This window comes from Apostichopus japonicus, chromosome 15, assembly GCF_037975245.1.
Source record: "Apostichopus japonicus isolate 1M-3 chromosome 15, ASM3797524v1, whole genome shotgun sequence".
In the NCBI taxonomy this organism is placed as follows: Eukaryota; Metazoa; Echinodermata; class Holothuroidea; order Aspidochirotida; family Stichopodidae; genus Apostichopus; species Apostichopus japonicus.
In genome coordinates, this window is record NC_092575.1 from 20,535,908 (window position 1) to 20,558,626 (window position 22,719).

At 35.8% G+C, this 22,719-nt stretch overlaps 1 protein-coding gene across 13 annotated transcripts in view; it reads left to right on the forward strand.

Moving 5' to 3' along the window:
• The window catches only part of LOC139981045 (TNF receptor-associated factor 4-like), a 78,835-nt gene that overhangs the window by 50,931 nt on the left and 5,185 nt on the right, over nucleotides 1–22,719 (forward strand). For all 13 annotated transcript variants that reach the window (XM_071993162.1, XM_071993165.1, XM_071993169.1 and 10 more), the window contains 4 exons: nucleotides 4,091–4,195; nucleotides 12,340–12,498; nucleotides 17,201–17,362; nucleotides 21,983–22,138. In XM_071993162.1, coding sequence (XP_071849263.1) covers nucleotides 4,091–4,195; nucleotides 12,340–12,498; nucleotides 17,201–17,362; nucleotides 21,983–22,138 — 582 coding nt within the window. The remainder of the gene's footprint in view (nucleotides 1–4,090; nucleotides 4,196–12,339; nucleotides 12,499–17,200; nucleotides 17,363–21,982; nucleotides 22,139–22,719) is intronic.

Consider the following 22,719-nt stretch of genomic DNA (forward strand, 5'->3'; position numbering starts at 1 on the left):
CCCTCTCCCTTCTTATTCAGACTAATTGAACCGAGGGATTTGAGGGGTCGTGAGGGGTCGTGATACCGATAGAATGACTGGTAAAACAAGTGAAGCAGTCTGTGTCTTTGATTGGAAATAAAAATGTGGCACAATGAGAAACATCAAACAAAAAACTGTACTTTCTCAATTCGCACAGGGGCATGAAGCAGTGGCGGAGCTAGGGGTATTGGTCAGGAGGGGCGAGAATGGTCTGTATGGGCGCTTTCGACAATATCTAAGCGGAGCGCCACTACTGGTTGGCGCGTACGTCAGAAATTTTTGAGTAAAGATACTCCCTATAGATCGCCGGAAATGACCCTTTCCGGGCCTGGCTAATTTGCAGATAAACGAAGAATAAATAGGTGTCTTCGTCAAATTACACCAACAAAATGTGACAAATGTCAATAAGTAGATGAGAGAGCAATAAAAAAGTCAATAATCACAAATAAGTAAAAACTGGTAAAGAGCTGAAAAGGGCGCCAGCAGTTCATTTGAGTCCGTCAGGGGGGGCATCTGCCCCCCCCTGACTATATGGACGCTCCGCCACTGGCATGAAGAAACTCTCTCTCCACCTCTCTCTCTTGCCCCTCTCACCCTTGTTCCCTCTCTCAAGCTTCCGGAAGCAAGACATTGCTCTTATTATCAATTTTTTTGTATTAAAGGTCCACATCACGGGGTAGGAAGCTTCCAAAAAGTGGGGGCACAACATCAGAGGGGCACATTCTCATGCCACAACCACCACTCATTATGCTATAAACCGATACACACCGGCCATATCACTTAAATATATATGATGTGTTAATATGCTATCAATACTATTTATTGAGATTGTTTATTGTTAACCATGCTACAAAAAAATATGGGATGCCATTTCAAAAATAGCATGTACAGACTAAAAATAAATCATTCAAATAAAATATTAAAATTAACAAAGGCTTAAGATATCCAAAAGAAAGTTCTTCATCAAAAGGGGCACATTTTATTTGCCAGTAGGACACATTTGCTATTTTGTGGGGGGCACGTGCCCCCAGTGCCCCCCCCGGCTCCTACCCCCTGGTCCACATCATGTGACACAGCAGAGACACTTTTATTCTCGTTATTTACGTCAATGTTCAGCGATCGATCTCTAGACAAAGGTGATGTCTTCCTGCCCTCAGAACTGATCTAAAATATCTCAGTACTTCTTTTCTTTTCGTCTTCTGTATTTTTTTTCTTCATTTCTTATCGTCTATGGAGTACGTCCATGGCCTCTTGTTTATAGTCTCGCCATAAGCCATTGCTTGATCTGCTCTGGTTTATACCATCGTCCTCTTTTTCTCACATTTTTATATGTTTACTCGACTGAAATCGGCAAACGATTTGAACGAGTTAGTCGTCGAATATCGCTAAGACCGCCACAGGTTAAGTCTTGGATATAAAAATAAAGATAAGAGTAGGGGGAAAAAAAGAGGGTAGGTACAAGAATATCGACAAGAGCACTCGAAAAGGAGCGAGAGATCTGCTCTCATGGAAAACTTACCTCTTTTTTGGGTATAATGTGATTTAGCCTCTTTTAGACCCCTTGAATTGGAAAGAAAGTTGACAGATACTGGACGAGATTCGGAGCGTTGTCGATGGTTAATTCACCATAAAAATGAAGTACATCGATAGAAAAAAAACCGATAACATTAACAACAACAGTATCGTTCAAGCAGAGCTACAGAATTGTTTCAAAAGTCACGACTTTCGTGATATCGTGAGTGTCTTCAGTTCAAATATTTACTGCTGTTGGTTTTTAAGCCATATTAAACTTTCAGCTTTTATTTCTACTTTTTCTTGGGGGTGTATGATTATTGTCATCTGTTTTAGGGGAGAGAGAAGAATGGGGGGGGAAGGGGAGGGGTGATGGGTCACAAGTGAAGTATAAGATTTATCAGTAATAAACAAAATATTGATAGTGTGTTATAATTAAGTAAAAAATTAAGGATAAGTTTTTATATGCATGAATGCATTGTAGAAAAAGTAAAAAGTTCGAAAACAAAAAAGAACTCTGCATTTTTAAATGCAAAGAGGAAACTAAAGTCCTAAATGTTTCTTCATTTTTCGATAAACCTCAAAAAATCTGAAGTATAAATCTAAGAAATCCTCAACATATGATCTGGCAAATGAGTGTTGACTGCTTTCTTAGTCATAACCAGCTCTATGCCGCTGTAATTTTATATCTCCATCCCCATTAGGCGATACAATAAACAAACAAAAAAAACCTTTCAATATATATCTGGCGCCAAAACTCGAGCTGAAAATTGGTACATTTTGAAGCACATTTTCTCTTTCCCTTGTTGTTCCTTGTTTTTTATTTAGTTTTTTTTTGATGTAACATTCCCTCACAGTTTGCAGTCAGATTACATTCTTTAACTCGTCCAAAGTTTTCTTGGGTAAGCGATGCCGAGATAATGTCCCAAGTCATCTGTGATTTTGGATGCGTAAATGAATCCTATTAGCCCCGAAATCAATAGGTGTCTTCACACTCGAATGCTCCTCCTTTTATCAGCGGGCGAGGAATTAACCAACATCCCTTTTTTTGAGCTGGATACTTCAAAAGATCCCCTCTCAAGAGTACTACAGGAGCGGTTAGCCACAAATAGTGGAATCTAATTGGATATCATACTTAACCTATTTTGCTTTTGAAAATTAACTTTGTCTCAAATAGCGAAAATGGACAAAATTAATATTCACTCGTGGTTTGTAAATTCTCTCATGGCTTGTGGCATGGCTTGGGATAGCCGATCCCGGCAATCAATTTTGTCCCGCACATGTGTATATATATATAAGTATATAGATAGATAGATGGATAAGGTAATAAAATAACGATACTCGTGAAATCTGAGAGGGGTTTAAACTAGTTTCAGCTCTCCTAATTTAATTTTGTCAGCCAAGGAGAACTCTTTGTAGGTATGGATAAAAAGCGCTTACAACACTTCCCTACACTTGAAATGTTTTAATGAAGTGCGTGCCGGAAAAGGTGGCTCCTACGATTCCCTGCTGAGAGGCAGGTTGGAATGGGAGCCATCTAGAAGGTATATTGAGGAGGATGGAGAGAGAATTTATCTTCATTTCTGAGGACGTTTTTTTGTTGTTGTATATAAGTGTGTCTACTTTCTTTTTTTACCAAACTGGAGGCTAGAAATATGATAGAACCATCTCAATCGACTTTTAAAGATCGAAACCAAGAGATGGGTCTGGATGATATAGAATTTTATTAATTGTATTTTCAGATGGACTAGCTGCAAGCATTCTTTATAGTAATTAGCGTAATAAACTGGTTTTTCGGTTAGTGGAATGTCTTTGACCGACTTTCAAAGGGATATTTTTTTACATCTAGTTCGAGGGCATGGGTCGGGGAAATGCGGAGTGGCAGGGAATTTGAGGCAAATCTGGATCAAGCATTATTGTTTATTGTAAGGACTCGTACAGCTTGAATTGATAAACTCTTACTTTAATGTCTTAAAATTAATTTTAATAGGTCTTATGAATATTTATCAGTACTTTATTGGTCTGCATTAATTTGATAACACTTTGAAATAAATGTGAAAATGATAACCCAAACTCCAAATCAAATGCGATTACGAGAGAATTCTTGCAGGTAGATGTGCTTGTCTATCTTATCCAACTGGTGGTGTCAATTACTTAACCTCCCCTCCCTGCCCCCCTCCCTACCCTCCACCCATCTCCCATCCCAAATCCCCATTTATTATCTCTAATTCTATACATATAGTGAAAGGATTATATGTGAGGTATAAATGAACTGACTTTCCTGCTCAATAGATGTTGTAGATGGATGATGTATTACTCTAACAGTACAACACCAAGAATAGAGATTGTTCAAATCTTTAATATGCCAAATTCGCTTTTGTTTTGAAATATTTCATCATTTATCATGCTGCAGGGGGTGTAAAGAAGAATTAATAAGCTGTCACGTGCATTTCCAAGAACACTAATAAGCCTTTCTTTCCTTCCTTTTCCCAACCCCCATGTTTTTGATCGAATATGAAAAATTAAAATTATTTTCATAATTTATTTTCCATTACAGATCTACCCCGACAATGAAATGGCTAGCGAGATACAGTCGTTGCAGGTCAGGTGCTCCTTCTACAAGGATGGCTGTAAGTGGGTCAATGAATTGAAAGACCTCAAGGTAAAATTTTGACCGAATATGATGAAATATTGAAGAGATTAAATGAAGAAGAGTATATTTTTGAAATTGTTTGCAAAAAAATATCACAGTTTAATAATAATAGCAAACAAATTCAGCTGTACATTGTTTGCTCTTTCTCGAGTCGTAATTATGTTCTCTTGGGTTTGATGACCAGATCTGTATGTACGCTGTCTGCTATGATTGTCTGGTATCTTTACAAATGTGACAATGAGGGGGCAGGGGATGTCGGGAGGTGTATGGGGGTTGTTTCCCCTTTAGTAATCATTGTGAAAATGTATTATTTTATGAAGTAATGAACAAGCCGTAAAGACACATTTTAATGTTTTTCTTACACTAAATGCCAACAAAATATGCCTACAGTTTTACTTCCTACATATTTAGAGTACCGCCAATCGGAATGAGAATACAAATGATGCATTTATCAGTTAATTTTGAGGCCACAATTTTATACATATTTAGACAGACTGGATATGAAATTAGCTTCAGGCTTAAAATACTAAAGAAAATATAGATGGTTTGGGGTAAACTGAGGCCTCCCCATGTGGATGATTATCTGATATATTGGATTTGATATAGTATAAAGTCTGAGATGAAAGCCACGAAAATCATGAAAATAATTCTTTTTCGAGAAAGAGGTAACATGTAATTAAAAAAATTTAAACATTGAAAATATTACAGTAAATCAACAAAGAGAAATGCTTTGGAGGGAAATTCGATACCAACAATAAATAGAGCAAAGGAATTTTGGGGTTTGAAGGAGGTCTGAACAAATGCCGTTAGGATAACAAGTTCGGTGCTATATCAACTATGCTATCAGCCAAAAGCGCTTAGCTGGTGGGGTCAGTCCCAAATAATATAACAATTTCTTTGCTGGGGGTCTTCTCTTGGAATCCCTTTCCCTGCCAACTTGGTTGAGTTGTTGGTTCAATCAGATGAAACTGGGTATGTGTGATCTCGGGTGACGCCTGTATGGAAGTTGCTTTATAGGGGGTTTCTGAAAGGTACCCTAGCTAGGCAGAGAAATGGTTGAAAATAAAAAGTAAATTTAAGTTTGCTAAAAACCTGATTTTTTAAATTTTATTGGATCTAACAATTTACCATAGTTGTACTTGTATAGGTCTATGTTTTACCAATAATTAGTAAAATCATCAATTTTTTAAATGTTATATAATTTCTCAAACTTAGACAAAGATATGACATATGATATGCACCTGTACTGTCTTGTGGAATCTCCACTACAGTCACCAATTACAGAACCACCTCTTTCCCCTTTTCATAAAATAAAATATTAATAACAATAATGAAAAGAAAAATAATAATAATAATATGTGTAAAAGTAAGAGGGCCTGACGTTTCAATCCTAGCAGGATCTTCTTCAGAGGCTGAATGCAGTGGATAAGCAGTTTGCTTTTACAGTTTTGCTTTATTTGAATAATAATAATAATAATAATAGAGATTTATAACACGCGCACGTCCACCGGGAAGAGTGCTCAAGGCCCGGGAGAGGAAGAGAGAAAAGAAAGCAAAAACAAAATGAACAGAAGAATTATTGGTTAACATTGACGCATAAGATGAGTTCAAAAAGAAGCTTTTTGAACGAAGTGAGGGAAGTAAAACAATACCCCAAAATTATCAAAGGGCAAGTAAAAATTGCCACCTTTCCTAGTCCCCAACTGGACAATTATTAGCAAATGAGTTTGAGAGGAGAGGTATGAATGTTTTTTCACATATTTTGGAATGTACAGTATTCTGCACTGCATTCAACATGATAAACATTTTTACATATACTGTATATACTGTTTAAGCCTGATATAGCCAATATGACTAGATGTGAGCATTTTAGGTATTGTATCACAACTCTGGAAGGGGGGAGGGGAGGGAGGGTGGAGTAGGGAGTTGGTTATTAACTTCAGTGGTACTTATCTTAACCTATCCATTACAGTAGGCCCATAAATTGGGACAATTGTTGGCAAATGATATCAAGGTATTTTTCATTTTACTGTGATATTAGACACAATAAACATGTAAACATGATAAAAGCAACAAAAGAAAACTACTATTGTTAGTACACCATACTGTTCCAGATAGTATTATTCCAGTGATTATATTAATATTGGTTTTCGATCAGTTGCTAAATCTACACAATGAGTCTTTATTATGATAGCTACTGTTAGTTAATCTATCCTAGTTATTGCCAGACAAAATCCCCAAAGACCGGGATAGTACTTTTCTTCCCAGCAGGCTGAAATTCAATAAATACAGCTCTGGACAGAAGTTGCTGCTACTGCATTTAATCATTGTACGTGAGGCTTGCACGTACCTTACCGTACAATTAACTGCAACCTTGTTATATTATCATGCCTGGGGGTTGATTCAGGTCTATGGAACACAATAGGAATCTCTAAAGACTGCCTGCCAGATGCCTGCAGGCTCTGTCGAGAGACACTATTAAAAGTATCCGCGCTCGCGAATTAAATCTCTGCCGAATAGTAGTAGGTTCAAGATTCTGCTATTGTTATTATTATTTAGGCTAAGTTGTCTATCACGTATCCCTATAAAATGGTGGAAAATTGATCAAGTTTTAAGTATTCTTAGAATCGTCTGGATTAAATAGACCGACGGAACCAAATTTGGTCGATTATTTCTCACGACATCGAGTCGCGTTTTTTCACTGTTAATGTGTTTTCATTACGGTGGTAGCGGGGTTTTTATATCAATTAAGGTCTTTTAGTGTACCCATAATGCAATGTACTTCTTACTGGAGAATTGAAGGACCATTGAAATGGAATGGATTAATTGTTCTGTTGTACTTCTATTGTCTTAAGCATTTAATGAAATATTGTCACCATATATGTGTGTGTGTGTGTGTATATATATATATATATATATATATATATATATTAAAATATATATATATATATATATTAAAATATATATATATATATTAAAATATATATATTGAAATATATATATTTATATATTTATATTGATTATAGTGTAATTAGTTTTGATTTAAACAGCAGGTCATGTGCATTCTGTCTGTAAATTTATAAAAATTACGAAGTTACTCTACATAAACTTAACATAAGAGTGCAAGTGGACAAACTAAACCACCTAGATAACAAAAAATTCCAAGCAGAGGTTAATTATTAAGTGTAAATTTCATTATGATAATTATTTAATAATACTGAATTTATTCCATTTGGTTCTCACCATTTCGTTGTCCTTTCGGATACTTTTAGTACTTTGTATTACATCAAATGAATATCAGACAAATCAGACATATTCCAAAATGTTTTGATTTTTTCCTGAATTGAAATCAAACTACTAGACTTGCTGATAATCTACATTGGTATGGAATTTTATCAACAAATAGTATCATATATAATTATAACAAAAAATCAACCCAAAAAGCTGTTTTATTTAATACAAGAATCAACAAATTAATCTTTTCGATTTAACTTGATCAGGACTTTACCGAAGAGAGCAGGGTGATAGGGTTGTTAGACTTTTAACAGGGACAAAGTGCCCAGCTCCTATTTGTGTGAAGCGATCAGGTGTTGATTAATCCATTAAGTTTACTTATAACCATTCCATAAATTTCGTAGCAAAATTTACCCCCAAAAATGGTTTTGTTTGGCTTAGAACAGGGACAAAGTGTCGAACTGATGTTGTTTGAAGCCATTCAAGGTGTGGATTAATCCAGTGTTTATTTATTTACTGTTTCATAAATGTTGTAAGAAAATATTAAAACAAAAGAAAAAGAAAAAGAGCTGTTTCGTTTGGAACTTTAATTACTCATTTTCAAGTGGATTAAATTTTGATAATAAAATGCTTCAGCTCAAATTAGATTAAAAGTAAACATAAAGGGGAGGCAGGGGGGGTGGGGGGATTGACCAATTAGTCAGATGGATGTTGGATAGATTTCCAGACAGACTGCGATGAAAACCATTCATCTCTCTCCGATGATCTCCGATTATCGTCACGTCTCATCTGCTGTAGTATCGTTTAGGGTGTTTACCCTGGAGTAGTATTAATGATTGGCATTGAGTACCCTCCGTGAGTTATCATCCAATCCTTACTGTAGCGCTGTATGTTTACCAATGTGCGCGTGTGTGTATGTGTGTGTGTTGACAGTATATCTCAAGAACCACGAAAGGAGTAATTTACAGGTGAATCTTTTAAATGTATTGCAGGAATGTGTCTCATTCATCACTGAGATCTCGTCGCCCGCCTCGGAGGTGTCACATTTTTGTTTTCACGCTTCTTTTAATCTGTAGAGAACATTAATTTTGATTGCTGGTAGAAGTTAGCAATGGATCAAAATTGCAAAGGGGGGGGGGGGTGCATGCATATGTCCTCTGTGACAAATTTGGCAGTCGAAGGTTTTTAAAGGGGAATACCAACTTTGAGCTCCTTGTGATTTATTGAGCCCAGCCCTGCAACTCTGTCTGTCTGTGTGTTTGTTTACATACAGTGTATGTGTGTTTATCTTTATGGTAATTGTTCTATAAAACGAACTGTGCTAGGCTCACATTGGTTTGCCCATCTGTTAGAATAAAGATCTTTTCAAAGTACTAAATAACATTTTCGTTCCTTGATTGCAACAAAAGAAACCCATGCGATGGTGATAGTATATGCAGGAAGCTGCTACTCTAACGTTAGAGTAGCAGCTCCCTGGTATATGTGTGTATACCAAAAGGGTAGAAGCTGTAATTACTCTAAAGTGAAGGAGAAGGTCATGTGAGGTCACCACAGGTCAAAGACTGAAAACTTTGTCAAAACAATCAATCCATAAGCGGAGCTTGAATTAACGTCATACTTTACACGTAGATCCTTCAACTCTCTTTGTGTCTGTGGAGGTCAAAGGTCATTTGAGTACAACAGAGGTCAATACGAGTCTCTCGTTAACTGGAGAAGTTCAATTTAATCTACCTTAGTAAGTGGTATGTAGACCCCCCATGGTCAGCGAGAATGAATGCTATTGAAATTGGTGGAGGTCAAAGGTCATTTGAGGAGAAATTCTGCAAACCTTATTAAACATGATAATTGCAAAAATACCAGGTCTATAAAATACTAGGGCTCCTAGTAATCTTTTCATTTTGCGACCTGTGTATCTTCCAACTTCAGTTGTTTAGGATTTTGGGTTTTGAAATTCAGTTTTGTTAATTGTTAATCAGTCAAGTCTGTATTTTCAGCATGCATTGTTGACAGTGAAAATGTACTCATGTACATTTGGGCCTGAATGAGTATAAAGATAATTTCTGGATTAGATATCATTATTTTCATAATAATTATCAGTGAGATTTCCTTGCAGTCTTTTTTTTCCCATTTTTTTGTCACGTTCTGTCACTCTACTCGATTTCAGATGATTTACGCTTGTCTGGAGATGTTTTCAAACTCATATTTGCATATAAAATCAAAAACAGAAACTTAAGAAATTCAGCACATTATAAATTCCAAAATTTCCAAACTCCTTGGGCAGGAGACTAACTCAGTATTCTAGAATTGTTTATCCCGTTTCTCGGACCAGAATCGAGAACGGCTGCCTGCGGTGTTCGCAGATTACGTCTTCTTCTCTTGACCTACTTCTATGTGTTGTTGAGGAAACAAGCGGCATTAATGCTGGAAATATCCCTCAAAGACGAGTGGCCCCATCTAAAACACTGAAGGGAGCTACCGTGGAGCGGGCAAAAAATGACATCTGAAACCTTCAAATGCAAAAAAAAACAAGTCATAAAAACGGCCTTGAAATACGAGACTATTCTTCTTTTATTATTATCTGGTAACACACAGATAGCATTTTGCATCGCATGCAAGTGCTGTGTAGTGTGGTATATATGTGTGTTGATGTGTCGGGAAGTAAATATTGTTGATAGGAAGGCACTTAATGGAAGCTTAGATTTTACCAGGTCTCTGATTGGTCTAGCTAAAACGTATGAATTGAAGATCAATGGTAAAACAAAGCTAATCAGCTGTTATTTTTCTGTAAGGGACTACAAAAAATAGAATGTAATTTTTTTTTTTACCGAAACTGAATTAAGGTGATTTTTCGTTTAGCTATCTTAAGTAGATCTGACCTTGCTACTTCACCAGCCTAAGAGGATAAACCATACAGGTAGATGTATAGACCTGATAGCCTGTCATCCTATGTAGGGTGATTAAGGGGATGATCCATGGGATTACAGGAAGTGATCTATGAGGGAGCAGTGGTGAAATTTGGAGGGGAAGGGGGGGGGGGGAGTCATTAGATTCGGTGTTGTGCAATATTTTTCTCCTCTATCTGCTGGATAATTGGTTTTAAATCAATGTACCAATTTGTAGGGTTGGATCTAACTTAATGTTATCTTTTTTACCCATATCTGTGGTTGGTAACTTGTAAATGTTAATAATTTCAGCAGTAAGTGAAATAAAGAGATATGTTCTATATTAATGCAACATTTTCAAGCATAATTAGCATTTGCAGAGGAAATACTATGAAGTCAATTGTAGTGTGAGATTCTGTTGTGCTTGAGAGGGGGTAAAAAAGAGATGGCTTGTAAGCACTGTTTGTACTGCACGTTCAGACTTATCTCCTCTAGATAAATTATTGAAAATTTTACAAACGCTTGATCTTTAGTTCACTAATATCTCATGAGATTATCATGATGAGTTTGGAATATAATTTACTTCATTAAAATGAACAAATGAGATCAGAATTGTTATATATTTTTCAGCCCCCTTTTTTGGGGGGCAGCATTTTTGACAGCATCAAAGCATATATAACATAATACAAAGAAATTTTAGTATATAAATTATCATGTTTTTAGTATATAATAAGTATATTTTGATTGTTACAAACTTGTAAATGTGACAACATTTATTGATTTTTAAATCCTACTACATAACAGTGTACGAATAGTATGGTGTAGCATATGTTAAATATCCTGTCATAGTTTGCTGCATGATCTGTTTGTGTGGTTTCTCACTGACATAACAAAGACATATACAGCTAAGATTTTAATCCTAATGCCACCCACCCAGTGGGTATTCTTCCTGATAATGAGCTTATTAATAGGCTAATTTAACGAGGTTCCTGCATAATCAACAACTTACTTCAACGGTTCGGTCTGCCAGCTGAAATCGAAACTAAATGATTATTTCTTCCAGATGGAGAGAATTTAACCACAGTGTTTCATGAAACAGCTGAAGTGCCAACCCTCTCCTATTAGTGTGTGTTGTGGTTATAATTATATATGTAAATATTTGAATTTTTCTTATCAAATTTGACTAAATGTTCAGGATTGTGGGGAATATATATTTTTTTTAAAGGCATTTTTCAAGTTGATTCAAATATTGTTATTAATTTAATGTTTGCTGGAGGGAATTGAAGACAAAGTATGGCCTAAAAGAAAACCAGGTTATTTTGGAGAGCAGTATTGAAAGAGAAATATTGTTACATAAACAGTTTCCCTAATGAGCAATTATTTCCATTTATAACGACATATGCAAGACAGCTGAACAATCCCTCTCGCATTATTCCATTCCCGCAATCAAATTTGATCATTTGTGCTCAAACTTTTGCTTGTTTTTTCAAGTGCATGCAAACCATGCCATAGTTGAACAATTGATCTGGTTGTGTAAGAAAGAGATTTGCGTCGTTTACATCATGTCTTTTGTATGTCATTAACTCGGTTGCCATGGTAATTTGTAGACAGCCCGAGAGAAAAAAATGATGTAAGCCTCACAATTTTCTCTTTATATTTTGTTTGAAAATGTCATATGAGGGAATAGAATGGCTTAGCTCGTTAATTTAAAACATCGTGTGTGGATATTGCAGGTGATTTGCATAGAATTGTTTGTTGGGATATTACAGAAATGTGGAACATGTATAGCAATGTATTAATATCAATAACAAATATTGTTTACAACAAATGAATCAGGCATCTTGATAGAAAGTAGGACAGATTTCTCAATGTGTATACCTCGTTAGAAAACCAGAACCGTGTACTCTAATTCTCGGAGGGACGACTAATTTACGTAAAATAAAAGAAATAATTAGTCATGTGTTGTCCAATACTCACGTATGTTGTTGAACTAAAAAACTAATAAACCGTTTGTCTCTGTTGTTCCGTCTTCTCTAGGCTCATCTGGAATCCTGTCAGTACAACCTGGTAGCCTGCACGGAATGCGCTGCCATGGTGTCACGCAACCACCTGAAAGACCATCTACACTATGACTGCACCAGAAGAAGATCCACGTGCCGGTTCTGCGGTACAGAACTGTCTGGTTCCAAGTTAGAGGTAATGATAAACTGTGTTAACAGTACAATTCATGTTGGTTGGTTGATTGGTTGGTGGTTGGTTGATTGGTTGGTGGTTGGTTGGTTGGTTGGTTGGGTGGTTGGTTGGTTGGTTGGTATGTGCTGCTCATATAATAGCATAGTTTAAAATGACTGGCTTAATTCAGAATGAAGAAATAAAATGGCAATGACGACAACAAAAAATGGATTAGTCCAACTTACGGAGAGAATTTTATGTCCAAATAGTTAATTGTGTCCTTCATCCATGTTTCAAATCTCTTCCAACAGTCATCTAATCTAGCTGCATTGCTCAATAACGGAAAACAGGGTTTATTCACTTTAATTAATCGGGATAAAAATCATACCCATTGATGGCAGTAGCGACAAACAGCAGATAAAGATTCTGTAATTTTGTTGGAAAGAAAAATTTCCAATTTTTGGCAAAAAAATGATGGACAGATCGTTTGAGAAATGTACAGTATACATGCAGTATATTTATTACGCAGCCAAATACTCAGATAGTGTAAATAATTTTATCCTTTTTTTTCAAGATTTTTCTCTCAAAAAAACGAAAAATGCAAGACTGACATAAAATGTCGGAGCGTTTGTGAATGATATTAGTTACGTTAGATCTTATGAATAATTCTGAGAAACTGTCAAATCATTGGAAATTGAGATTGGACACGTTTGAATGCTTCTTTTAATTGCCACCTATTCCTCACCCATCCTCCTTCCCTCAACAGAGGAATTGACAACCAGTTTAAACCCCCCAGGACAACCGTGTCACTGTGCCTCTTCATATTTCCATATTAAAATGTATTATGAAAGTGAAAATACATGCACAAGTTCTCTGTCACGTATTTCCCTGGGCATGTCCAAATTTTGCCAGACCCCCTACTTGACCCTGGGCCCGGAGCTATTGCCCCTGACCCCTCCCTTCTCATCTGGCCTATAATATCCCCAACCCCAATCTCATCCATAAATGCATTTGATGGCAACATATAAGTTATTCTCTTTGTCATGACTGGAATATATTGATGTGAGATCAATGCATGTATAGAATAGCTCACCAGGCTTGAAGTGTTGAGTTTCTAAGACAGTCTATGTCAATCCATATCTTATCAATATTCATCATTCATTAGCACAAAAGCCCTTTTGTTTATAATAAATTGTCAACCTTCAATTATATAGAATCACTCCAATCTTGGGCAAATTATACTGTGAATTCCTGCCCTGCATCTGTAATGCCCTATTTTTTAATTTCTTTTTTAAATATTAATTTTGTCCTTGCCACTATTTTTTCTTTAATGTGCAATAAGCTTTGTTACTTGATCAACACACTGACTGTCGTATCCACAAACCTGCCAATTGACAATCAGCAACGAGATAGTGTGAAAATTTGTAAAGGGAGATGTGCATATGTAAGATTGTAGAATATAATATTGTAAGTGCAGTGTTTTATATTTAGTGTCAGTAGAAAGAGGCCCACTACTACAAAAAAAATGGGTTCTGTGTCACCCACTATAAGAGACTTATTAATTCTCACAATTGTGTTTAGGATTAAAGCAGGTTATGTGTGCTTTTCCTTTTTTCATATATTTTATATTCAACCATATTCCACCCCCTATCCCCCCCCACTCACAAAGTTTTTCCTTGTAAATTGTAAAATGTATTTCATTCTTAACTCGAAAACATTCAAATCAACTGAAAATTGATCTTTCAGTTACCTAAACATGATAATCACAACCTCCAAATTTGTGTGCAATGACTGCAAGACTTGAGTACATTTGGTAGTTGTCATTGGCCTTTTATTAAATCAAAGTGTTGATGTTTTTAATTTGAAAGCAACAGACTTCCTAGATGCTTTTATCCATCTGATAAAACATAGTAGCACCAGTTTTACTCTTTCATGTTGTGCGTCAGTGTATCAACACTTTCATAGGAAATGCTGCATCGCAGAAAACCAACCAGTAGGTTTAAGCCCTGTCATTAAATAAAATAATAGCTTGCTTGTTGCTATGAGCAGTAAACTGCATGTCCCTCTCAAATCACATGCTAACATACATACTAAAAGTTCTATACACTATAAGTTGACCCAGCAATAGTATCTGGATTCATTCTCTCCCGCTAGTCAGTAATGTAGTTATGTCTGGGGAGAGAATTCCTTTCCTAATGTGTGGTGTATATGTACGGTATATATGTCTTACCTATAGTGTATGCTGTACCAGCCACATCAGCTCATATGGCTACGTAAAACCACTTGAGACAAGTCGACCGTAGCATGTCCACTATAATTACTCAATATACTTCTCTAGTATCATTGACTTCTCTGGCATCATTAAGTTGCTATTCAGATCAATAACATATATATATGTTATATATATCCTTGGTGGTATTAAATTACAGAGGTCATTCTGTTAAATGCTAAAGTAATGTGAGCCATGACTCCAATGCTCAGATGGCAATCGGCTTGTATTTATTTTAAGGGTTTCGTAGCTTATACAGCAGAACTCTCAAGAAATTATTCAAGGTGCAGAATTTGCATTTAAAGTAAAGCTTTTCAAACTCACCATGGAGAAAGTTAATATCTACTACGACTGCCTTTGGCTTTAATAATCTTCAGCAATTAATTTGTGGGCTAACCAAAGCTGCCCTTTAATTAGATGGCCAATGCATAATATGCTAGCCGTTGCCATACCAAGACGGTCTGAGGCATTGCTTGTACTGTTGGGCTAATATGTAGCTGCTCTGTAGAATCGCATCGGTTTGCAGCAGAATGCTTGGTTGAAGCCGGCAAAGTTTTAGCCAGGAGGGAAGGTGTGATATTTAACAGAGAAGCTGTGGGGCAAACTGGCTAGGGAAGGTTGAATGGTTCAAATATTGAAACCCCCGGGAAAAACAGAATATTGAAAGATAAAAACCAACTAGTCTGGCTGACGACAGATTGCAATGAGGCTATAGCCGAGTTTAATTTGCCGCCATAATATAAAGTATTACAGAGAAATAAAAATTTCGCTGTCCAAACTCCTGCCGAATGCAAGAGAGCATTTCGTCATTTTCTATTGTCATTTTATGTAAATTTATTTCAAAAGTGTGTGACTGATATAAACCAGATATTTGATAAAAAAATATTGAAATCCTTCCCAGAATATTGAAGTATGATCAGTTGCCTAACGCCAGTGTAACAACCAATACGTAATGGCTGACTGTAATTAGCATATGTGTGTAAGGCTGCAGGAGCTGTAAAATCCAGCTTTGCTAGAACGGATCAATATCAAACAATAGCCTGACAAATGCAGCCTGGCTGCAGGATGCTGCAGCTGCCCACTCAGCAATCTACTTTTGACATGGTACGTAATCTAAATTTAAAAATTAAACAAAAATATTTCTGAGAAAAGAATATCGAGCTATCTTTGAATAATAAAATGGCTGGAAGGTGATGCAGCAGGCATTAAATATTTGGCTTATTTCATTGGCTAACTACCTCTGGATATTTGTCAAATGTGCCAGTACTTAGAAATAAAACATAAAACACTTCTTTTATTGAGTGAAGAACATAACCACATGATGAGTCGGTTAGCAAACGTCAGTCAAAGAATCGGCGATATTTCCCTGCCTTAGCTAGATAAGCAAAATTAGCCTGTATCGTTAAAGATGTTTATGTAGCAATTCAGTAAAAAATACCAGTGAAAACTTGATTTTAGCAAGTGGATTCTTTTTAAGCACTGGCAATTTTTTTTTTAGCATAATGTAGCTAAAATTGTGAAGTTCTATGTGTGTGATCCTTCTCTTAATAGCTAGATTGAGAAGGTATCAAATTTGTGTAAATATATATAACATGGCTTGTAGGCATGACCGATGGGGGAGGAAAAAGTTAATGACCCAGGGCTAAATCGTAGGTTTTGAGGTGATGGATTGAAGCAACTCAAACGCAAATGGATGGATGAAGATCAAAGATGTTTGCTAATTCTCTTTTTTAGAGTTGACTTACCTGACAGATGGGTTGATATGTAAATCTGCCTTGGAAGGGTTTAATTTATACTAGAAATTCCAGCTGGATCAATTCATGTATTTATGCAAAAAAAAGCAAGAACTGTGGAGATTCCTGGCACCATTGAACTGATAGGAATGCTAAAATGGAATTTAATACATATGCTATGATTTTATAAATATTTGCCATTTGAGAATTTAGTCATTTTTTTTATTTTTTTAAAACAGTGGTATTTTTGCTTTCGTTAATGCTAAATTGTAAAAAAGAAGTACTAATTAAACTTTCTGTCTAAATGAACAACCTATGACATTTAATCACAAAAAGATCAGAATTTTGCCAACAATTATGAATTCTATTCCATTCTAAAAAATTCATCGATCAGAAAAATTGTCACATTAATTAATACAAAATATAATACAGTATAATATAGCAGTATAAATGAATGGCTAATTGGGAGGGGGGGTGGCCAAATCTTTAAAATATCACTGCATTGAACTGTTATGCTGTACTGTAGATTCATTTATTCATATATATATTTATATATTAATTTATTCACTGTAGATTCATACATTGTTGATACAGACTAACCTTCAGATTCAACACAATATGTTGCTTTTAATGTTGAAAATGTAAATTATGTATCCGTGATATTGTGTGTAATTGTTTTATTTCATTATATTCGTAAATATATTTCTTCTCTTTGTTTTGATAGCTTCATCTCGGTCAATGTCAGATGGAGGAGGTCTTCTGTGAGAACAAATGCGGAGCAGAGATTCAGCGAAGGTTTCTCCAACAACACATGGAAAAGGAGTGTCCGAAGAGGGCCATACCTTGCAAATTCTGCCATAAGGAATTTGTGTATGAGACCTTACAGGTAAAGGAAAGGTCCTTATAATGATGGAATAATCAGGTGTATTGCTTATTTATTCATTCTCACAAACAGTTGTATAGTAGTGTGTGGAATGGGGCATAAATTGGTATGACTTCATGACTTCATACAGCGGTTGGAACCTTTATAATAGTGGTCCATTTGATGCCTCAACTGTGCAGCAGCTTTGGCAGTGAGTTAAGAAAATCCCAAGTATGAATAAACAAGCAAAAAACACTTTTATTCTTCTATATTGTGGTTTGCACACAACCCGAAAATACCGAAATATTAAAATTTAGCGCCACGGTATGATCAAAGTTTTTGTTATTAAATGGAGAACAAGATGGTTAGATTCAACAAGGCTGAAAATGCAAACAAACATATGCAGGATTTTTTTTTTCTTGTTTGAAAGAGAACTAATTTATTGTCAGAATATTTTCATCATGTGAGCTTCGGGATGGGGGGGGGGGATAGGGGAGGGGTGAACCAAGCAATTTATTGTCACTATATGAATGTACAAATGACAAAATGAAATATTTAGGGTTTTCCTGGTAGAATATACAATATTCGCATGTACATTACCATCAGTTCAGTTTCTTTAAACTTCAAAAATCGAATAAACAAAACACTTTGATGACCTGTGGGCTCTTGGCCTTGCAAACAGCACCAGAGTGTCTAAAGCAAATTGTCCAGCTTCACGGTGAATGACTTTGAACTATAAACAGTTGAGTGTTGAGTTTCATGGTTTGCCTTGACATAGTTGATGGTATTCCCCCCAAACTGAATCAGAAGCAACAAAAAAAAAGGGTGAATCCTGTCTAAAATGATTTAACCAAGTTGACAAGGTAATTTGGTTCTGAATATATTTGCTGTCACTCCTGTTAAATACCATTGAGGTGCTAAATAAGGTGGTGGTTCTTACAGCGTGTTATAGGTGTGAAGTGGGCCATTAAGACTTGTAAATCACAGTACAGCTATTTACATCAGTGTGTTTTAAGAGGGTTCATAGTGAACAAGGAAAATAATATTAAAAGTGGGGTCAGCTAGACTTCAAGATGGCTACACGAAGGGTTTCACAGGTCACATAAGATATCTTTTACAGGTAGCAAATATGGAAAGTTAACTTTAATAATAAATTTGCTGTTTGTTTTAAATACAGCCATCTTGTAAGTTGTTCATAGTGACCAGTACTCATGCCAAGGTCATGTTAGGTCAGATTTACTCGTGATCATTTGTCAATAACAGAAATCAAAGTTGAATTGAACCAGTTTAGACTTAGCAAAGATATATTCTTGAAATTTGGTAGAAAGTAAAACAAAATTAAGAAAGAAAAACAAAAACTTGTGTAAAATAGTTATTGGATACATAGATAGGTTCAAAGTACTATGACAGAGATAAGCTGTGCAGAGAATAGTTTATCTGACATCATATCTGAGCAAAATACTGTACAAAAATGTGCAAATTGCAACACTAATACAAACATGTATGCCGGTGGTTTTTGCGCAGAGGACCTTATCATTTTCACTTTTTCATGGGGAAGTGAAATTCATAAAACTCAAAGCTGCTACATAAAATGTGAACGATAAAATATTTCCTCAGGCGTGAGGGTAGGAGTGGGGTGGGGTTGGTTTAGGTTTGGTTAGGGTGGTGACTGTGTAGAGTGTGGGACTCCTCTGAATTACCAATAGATGATAGTAATAATAAACTGTAAATTTCAAATTCATTAAGTCGTGAGCAAACAGTAATAAAATTAATCCCAATCCAAGGTTTAATTAGATGAACAATGAGATATGGGATTAGAGATACTAAGAATTAAATTTAAAAAAGGTGTATTAATAACAAACGAAAACTTAGAAATTTTCAGTAAGTTTTAGCCAGATGAACCGATTTGAGGGGGGAGGGGGGGCACATCAATGCAGGAGGATTGCCATCCTGTGGGAGGGGATCTTAGGGGAGTGGATTACCCCTCATTGAGTAATGTTTGCAAATGATGCAAAATTTTACATCTTTTTCCCTACAGTTGTATTCCACTTTTCTGTTGTATACAAGCTTACCTATTTGTTTTATTGAGCTGTACATTTTGAACAAAAATGAAACATTTGGGGAGGGGGCATGTGCACCCCTGTGCCACCCCCCCCCTCCTTCCACCTCACCTGGCTACTAGTATCTGTTAGATTCTCTAGATCTGAAAAGAATTCCAACAAATCTGCAAAACATTTCTTCATTTCTGTTCTTTTTATTTTTTGCTTCTCAACTCTTTATGATTTACGACTTCAAGAGATTTGTTTTTTTGTTTTTTCACATCGACACTGTCTGATAAAACCAGCATAAAATAGAGAAAACCGCTAGACCTATCAAAGGAAGGCCTCTGCTTGACTGGAGTGGTTATTTCACCGCTTTCTACAAGTGTTACCAGCAAGTTTAAAAAATAAATGTGTGCTTGATTGGTTGCTTCGTATAATATCTTGAAGTGCACTCTAGAAATACCAGGAGAAGTGCAAAACGTAGTAAAATTGAAGTTTTAACGCTTACCCAGATTTATAGTCTTGATGGGGAATTGCTTGAGTTATAAAAGGAGTGTGTCTTTATTTATAGACAGATTTGCTCATGAATGGTTTTGTGATAAGGTTTAGAATTGTTTGTTTCTAGTTGTAGCTATTGGAGGGGGTTGTCTGTTGAACGAGACTTGTATTAGGCTATCTTGAAAATGACTAGTTATTTTAGGTTTTAGAATTGTTTGTTTCTTGTTGTAGCTATTGGAAAGGGTTTTCTGTTGAACGAGACTTGTATTAGGCTATCTTGAGAATGACTTGTTATTTTGGGATTTTAGAATTGTTTATTTCTTGTTGTAGCTATTGGAGGGGGTTTTCTGTTGAAGGAGATTTGTATTAGGCTATCTTGAAAATGACTATTTATTTTGGATTTTAGAAATGTTTATTTCTTGTTGTAAGTATTGGAGGGGGTTGTCTGTTGAAGGAGATTTGTATTAGGCTATCTTGAAAATGACTATTTATTTTGGATTTTAGAATTGTTTGTTTCTAGTTGTAGCTATTGGAGGGGGTTGTCTGTTGAAGGAGATTTGTATTAGGCTATCTTGAAAATGACTATTTATTTTGGATTTTAGAAATGTTTATTTCTTGTTGTAAGTATTGGAGGGGGTTGTCTGTTGAAGGAGATTTGTATTAGGCTATCTTGAAAATGACTATTTATTTTGGATTTTAGAATTGTTTGTTTCTAGTTGTAGCTATTGGAGGGGGTTGTCTGTTGAAGGAGATTTGTATTAGGCTATCTTGAAAATGACTATTTATTTTGGATTTTAGAAATGTTTATTTCTTGTTGTAAGTATTGGAGGGGGTTGTCTGTTGAAGGAGATTTGTATTAGGCTATCTTGAAAATGACTATTTATTTTGGATTTTAGAAATGTTTATTTCTTGTTGTAGCTATTGGAGGGGATTGTCTGCTGAACGAGACTTGTATTAGGCTATCTTGAAAATGACTATTTATTTTGGATTTTAGAAGTGTTTATTTCTTGTTGTAGCTATTGGAGGGGTTGTCTGTTAAAGGAGATTTGTATTACTCTGTCTTGGGAATGACCTCTTTCACTTATTTAGAAGTGTTCATATTGCGGAAGGTAATTTGCAGATATGAATAAAATAAGAAGAAAACCCAACAATCAGTTTTTGCTTCCATCATAGAGCTGCTTATGATGAACACCACCCCCCCTGCCTCCCCCTCTCCTCCCTTATAAAATAGAAACTAGAAATATGCTGGGGGTTTTTAATGGTGGAACACTTTAAAAGTCATGTGACCAGTTTAGCATATGAATTTTAGATTGCCATCGTTTTTCTGTTCATTTTTTCGTGTGGAAAGTATACAAAACAGGGTTTGTGAAGCAATTTTCCATATTCAATATTGGGTTTTGACAAAACCTTATCAATAATATATTATCCATTATTTATGATCCATTGTATATGATCAATAATCAGTATGTCACTAATTATAATAATATATCATCAATTATAGTTTCAAATACCACAACTATGTCATAGAAAACCTTGTGAAGAATATTTCAAGCAAATTTAAGGTTTAATTGTGGCATGTTTGTAGACTTGATCAAGTCATCCATGTTGTAAATGAAGGAAGTTTGAAGAGAGCCAAAATTGAACTGAAATTAATGAGTAGAACTGACTTCAAACCTATGACCTGTAATCCTGGGGTCACTGGTTAGAAATCCTGTTTAAGCCCAAGATTTTCTTTGCTCTTGTTAAAACATTTTCTAGTTTACCTATTATGTATGAAGAAGGTCCACCATCCCTTTATTTCCTTCTGTTAGAGTTCATTGTGTCATGCAATTCTTTAAGTTGTCAAATTCTTTGCTTTTATTTATTATTCATTCTATTTATTACAAGAAAATATTTAATTTCATTAGTTAAAAGACTCCACCATTGTGATCAGTTAGTTTTCAGTGAGTTACACAAACAGAGACTAGATCTATGGTGTGGGTGTTTATTTATTTATTTTATTTTTTGTCATTGTGGGTGATGGTTGTGACAATTTGTATGGACAAGTTTGGTGATAATCATATCCTCCTTATTAATCAATAAACTTATTCTTTTCTCCACTTAGAATCATCTTCACCAGTGTCCAAGGTATCTGGTCTCTTGTCCGAATCGCTGTGAGATGGGTAAAGTTCCCAGAGAGGATATGGAGAAACATACCAAGACAAGCTGTTCTGGGTCTACCGCCCTCTGCCCATTCAGTTCACACGGCTGCAAACATAAAGTGAGAGATTGTCTGTTTTTTTAATTTAACACTTTAAAGTAAACTTATGAGCAATAATTACAAGCAAACTTGAAAAGAGCAAAGAAATTTAGGATAGTACACGTTTTTAATCAGTGATCTCAGGATTATAAGCCCTACCCTGCTCTCCCCTGCCCTGCTCTACCCTGCCCAGCCCTCCCCTGCCCTCCCCTGCCCTGCTCTCCCCCTGCCCTCCCCTGCCCTGCTCTCCCCTGCCCTCCCCTGCCCTGCTCTCCCCTGCCCTGCTCTCTACCAACCCATCTATCTGTCCCTTAGTTGGTGGTGATCCCTATATAGCCATTTCTTTGCGGAGGGTGTTTGACAGAAGTCACAGTATCTTTGCATAAAGTGTATAAACCAGGGATCATCTCACAATTTCATTTCATATTACCCAGAAATCAGCAGAGAATGGACTGTTTTGACAATTATTTAAATTAAAGACATTTCTTGACATCTTTTAATATCATTTTAACAGTAAAAAGGCATGTCAACCCCTTTACCCTTACTCTGTTTACTTTTGTTTTGTTCTGGGAGATCATATTTTTAATACATTACAATTACAA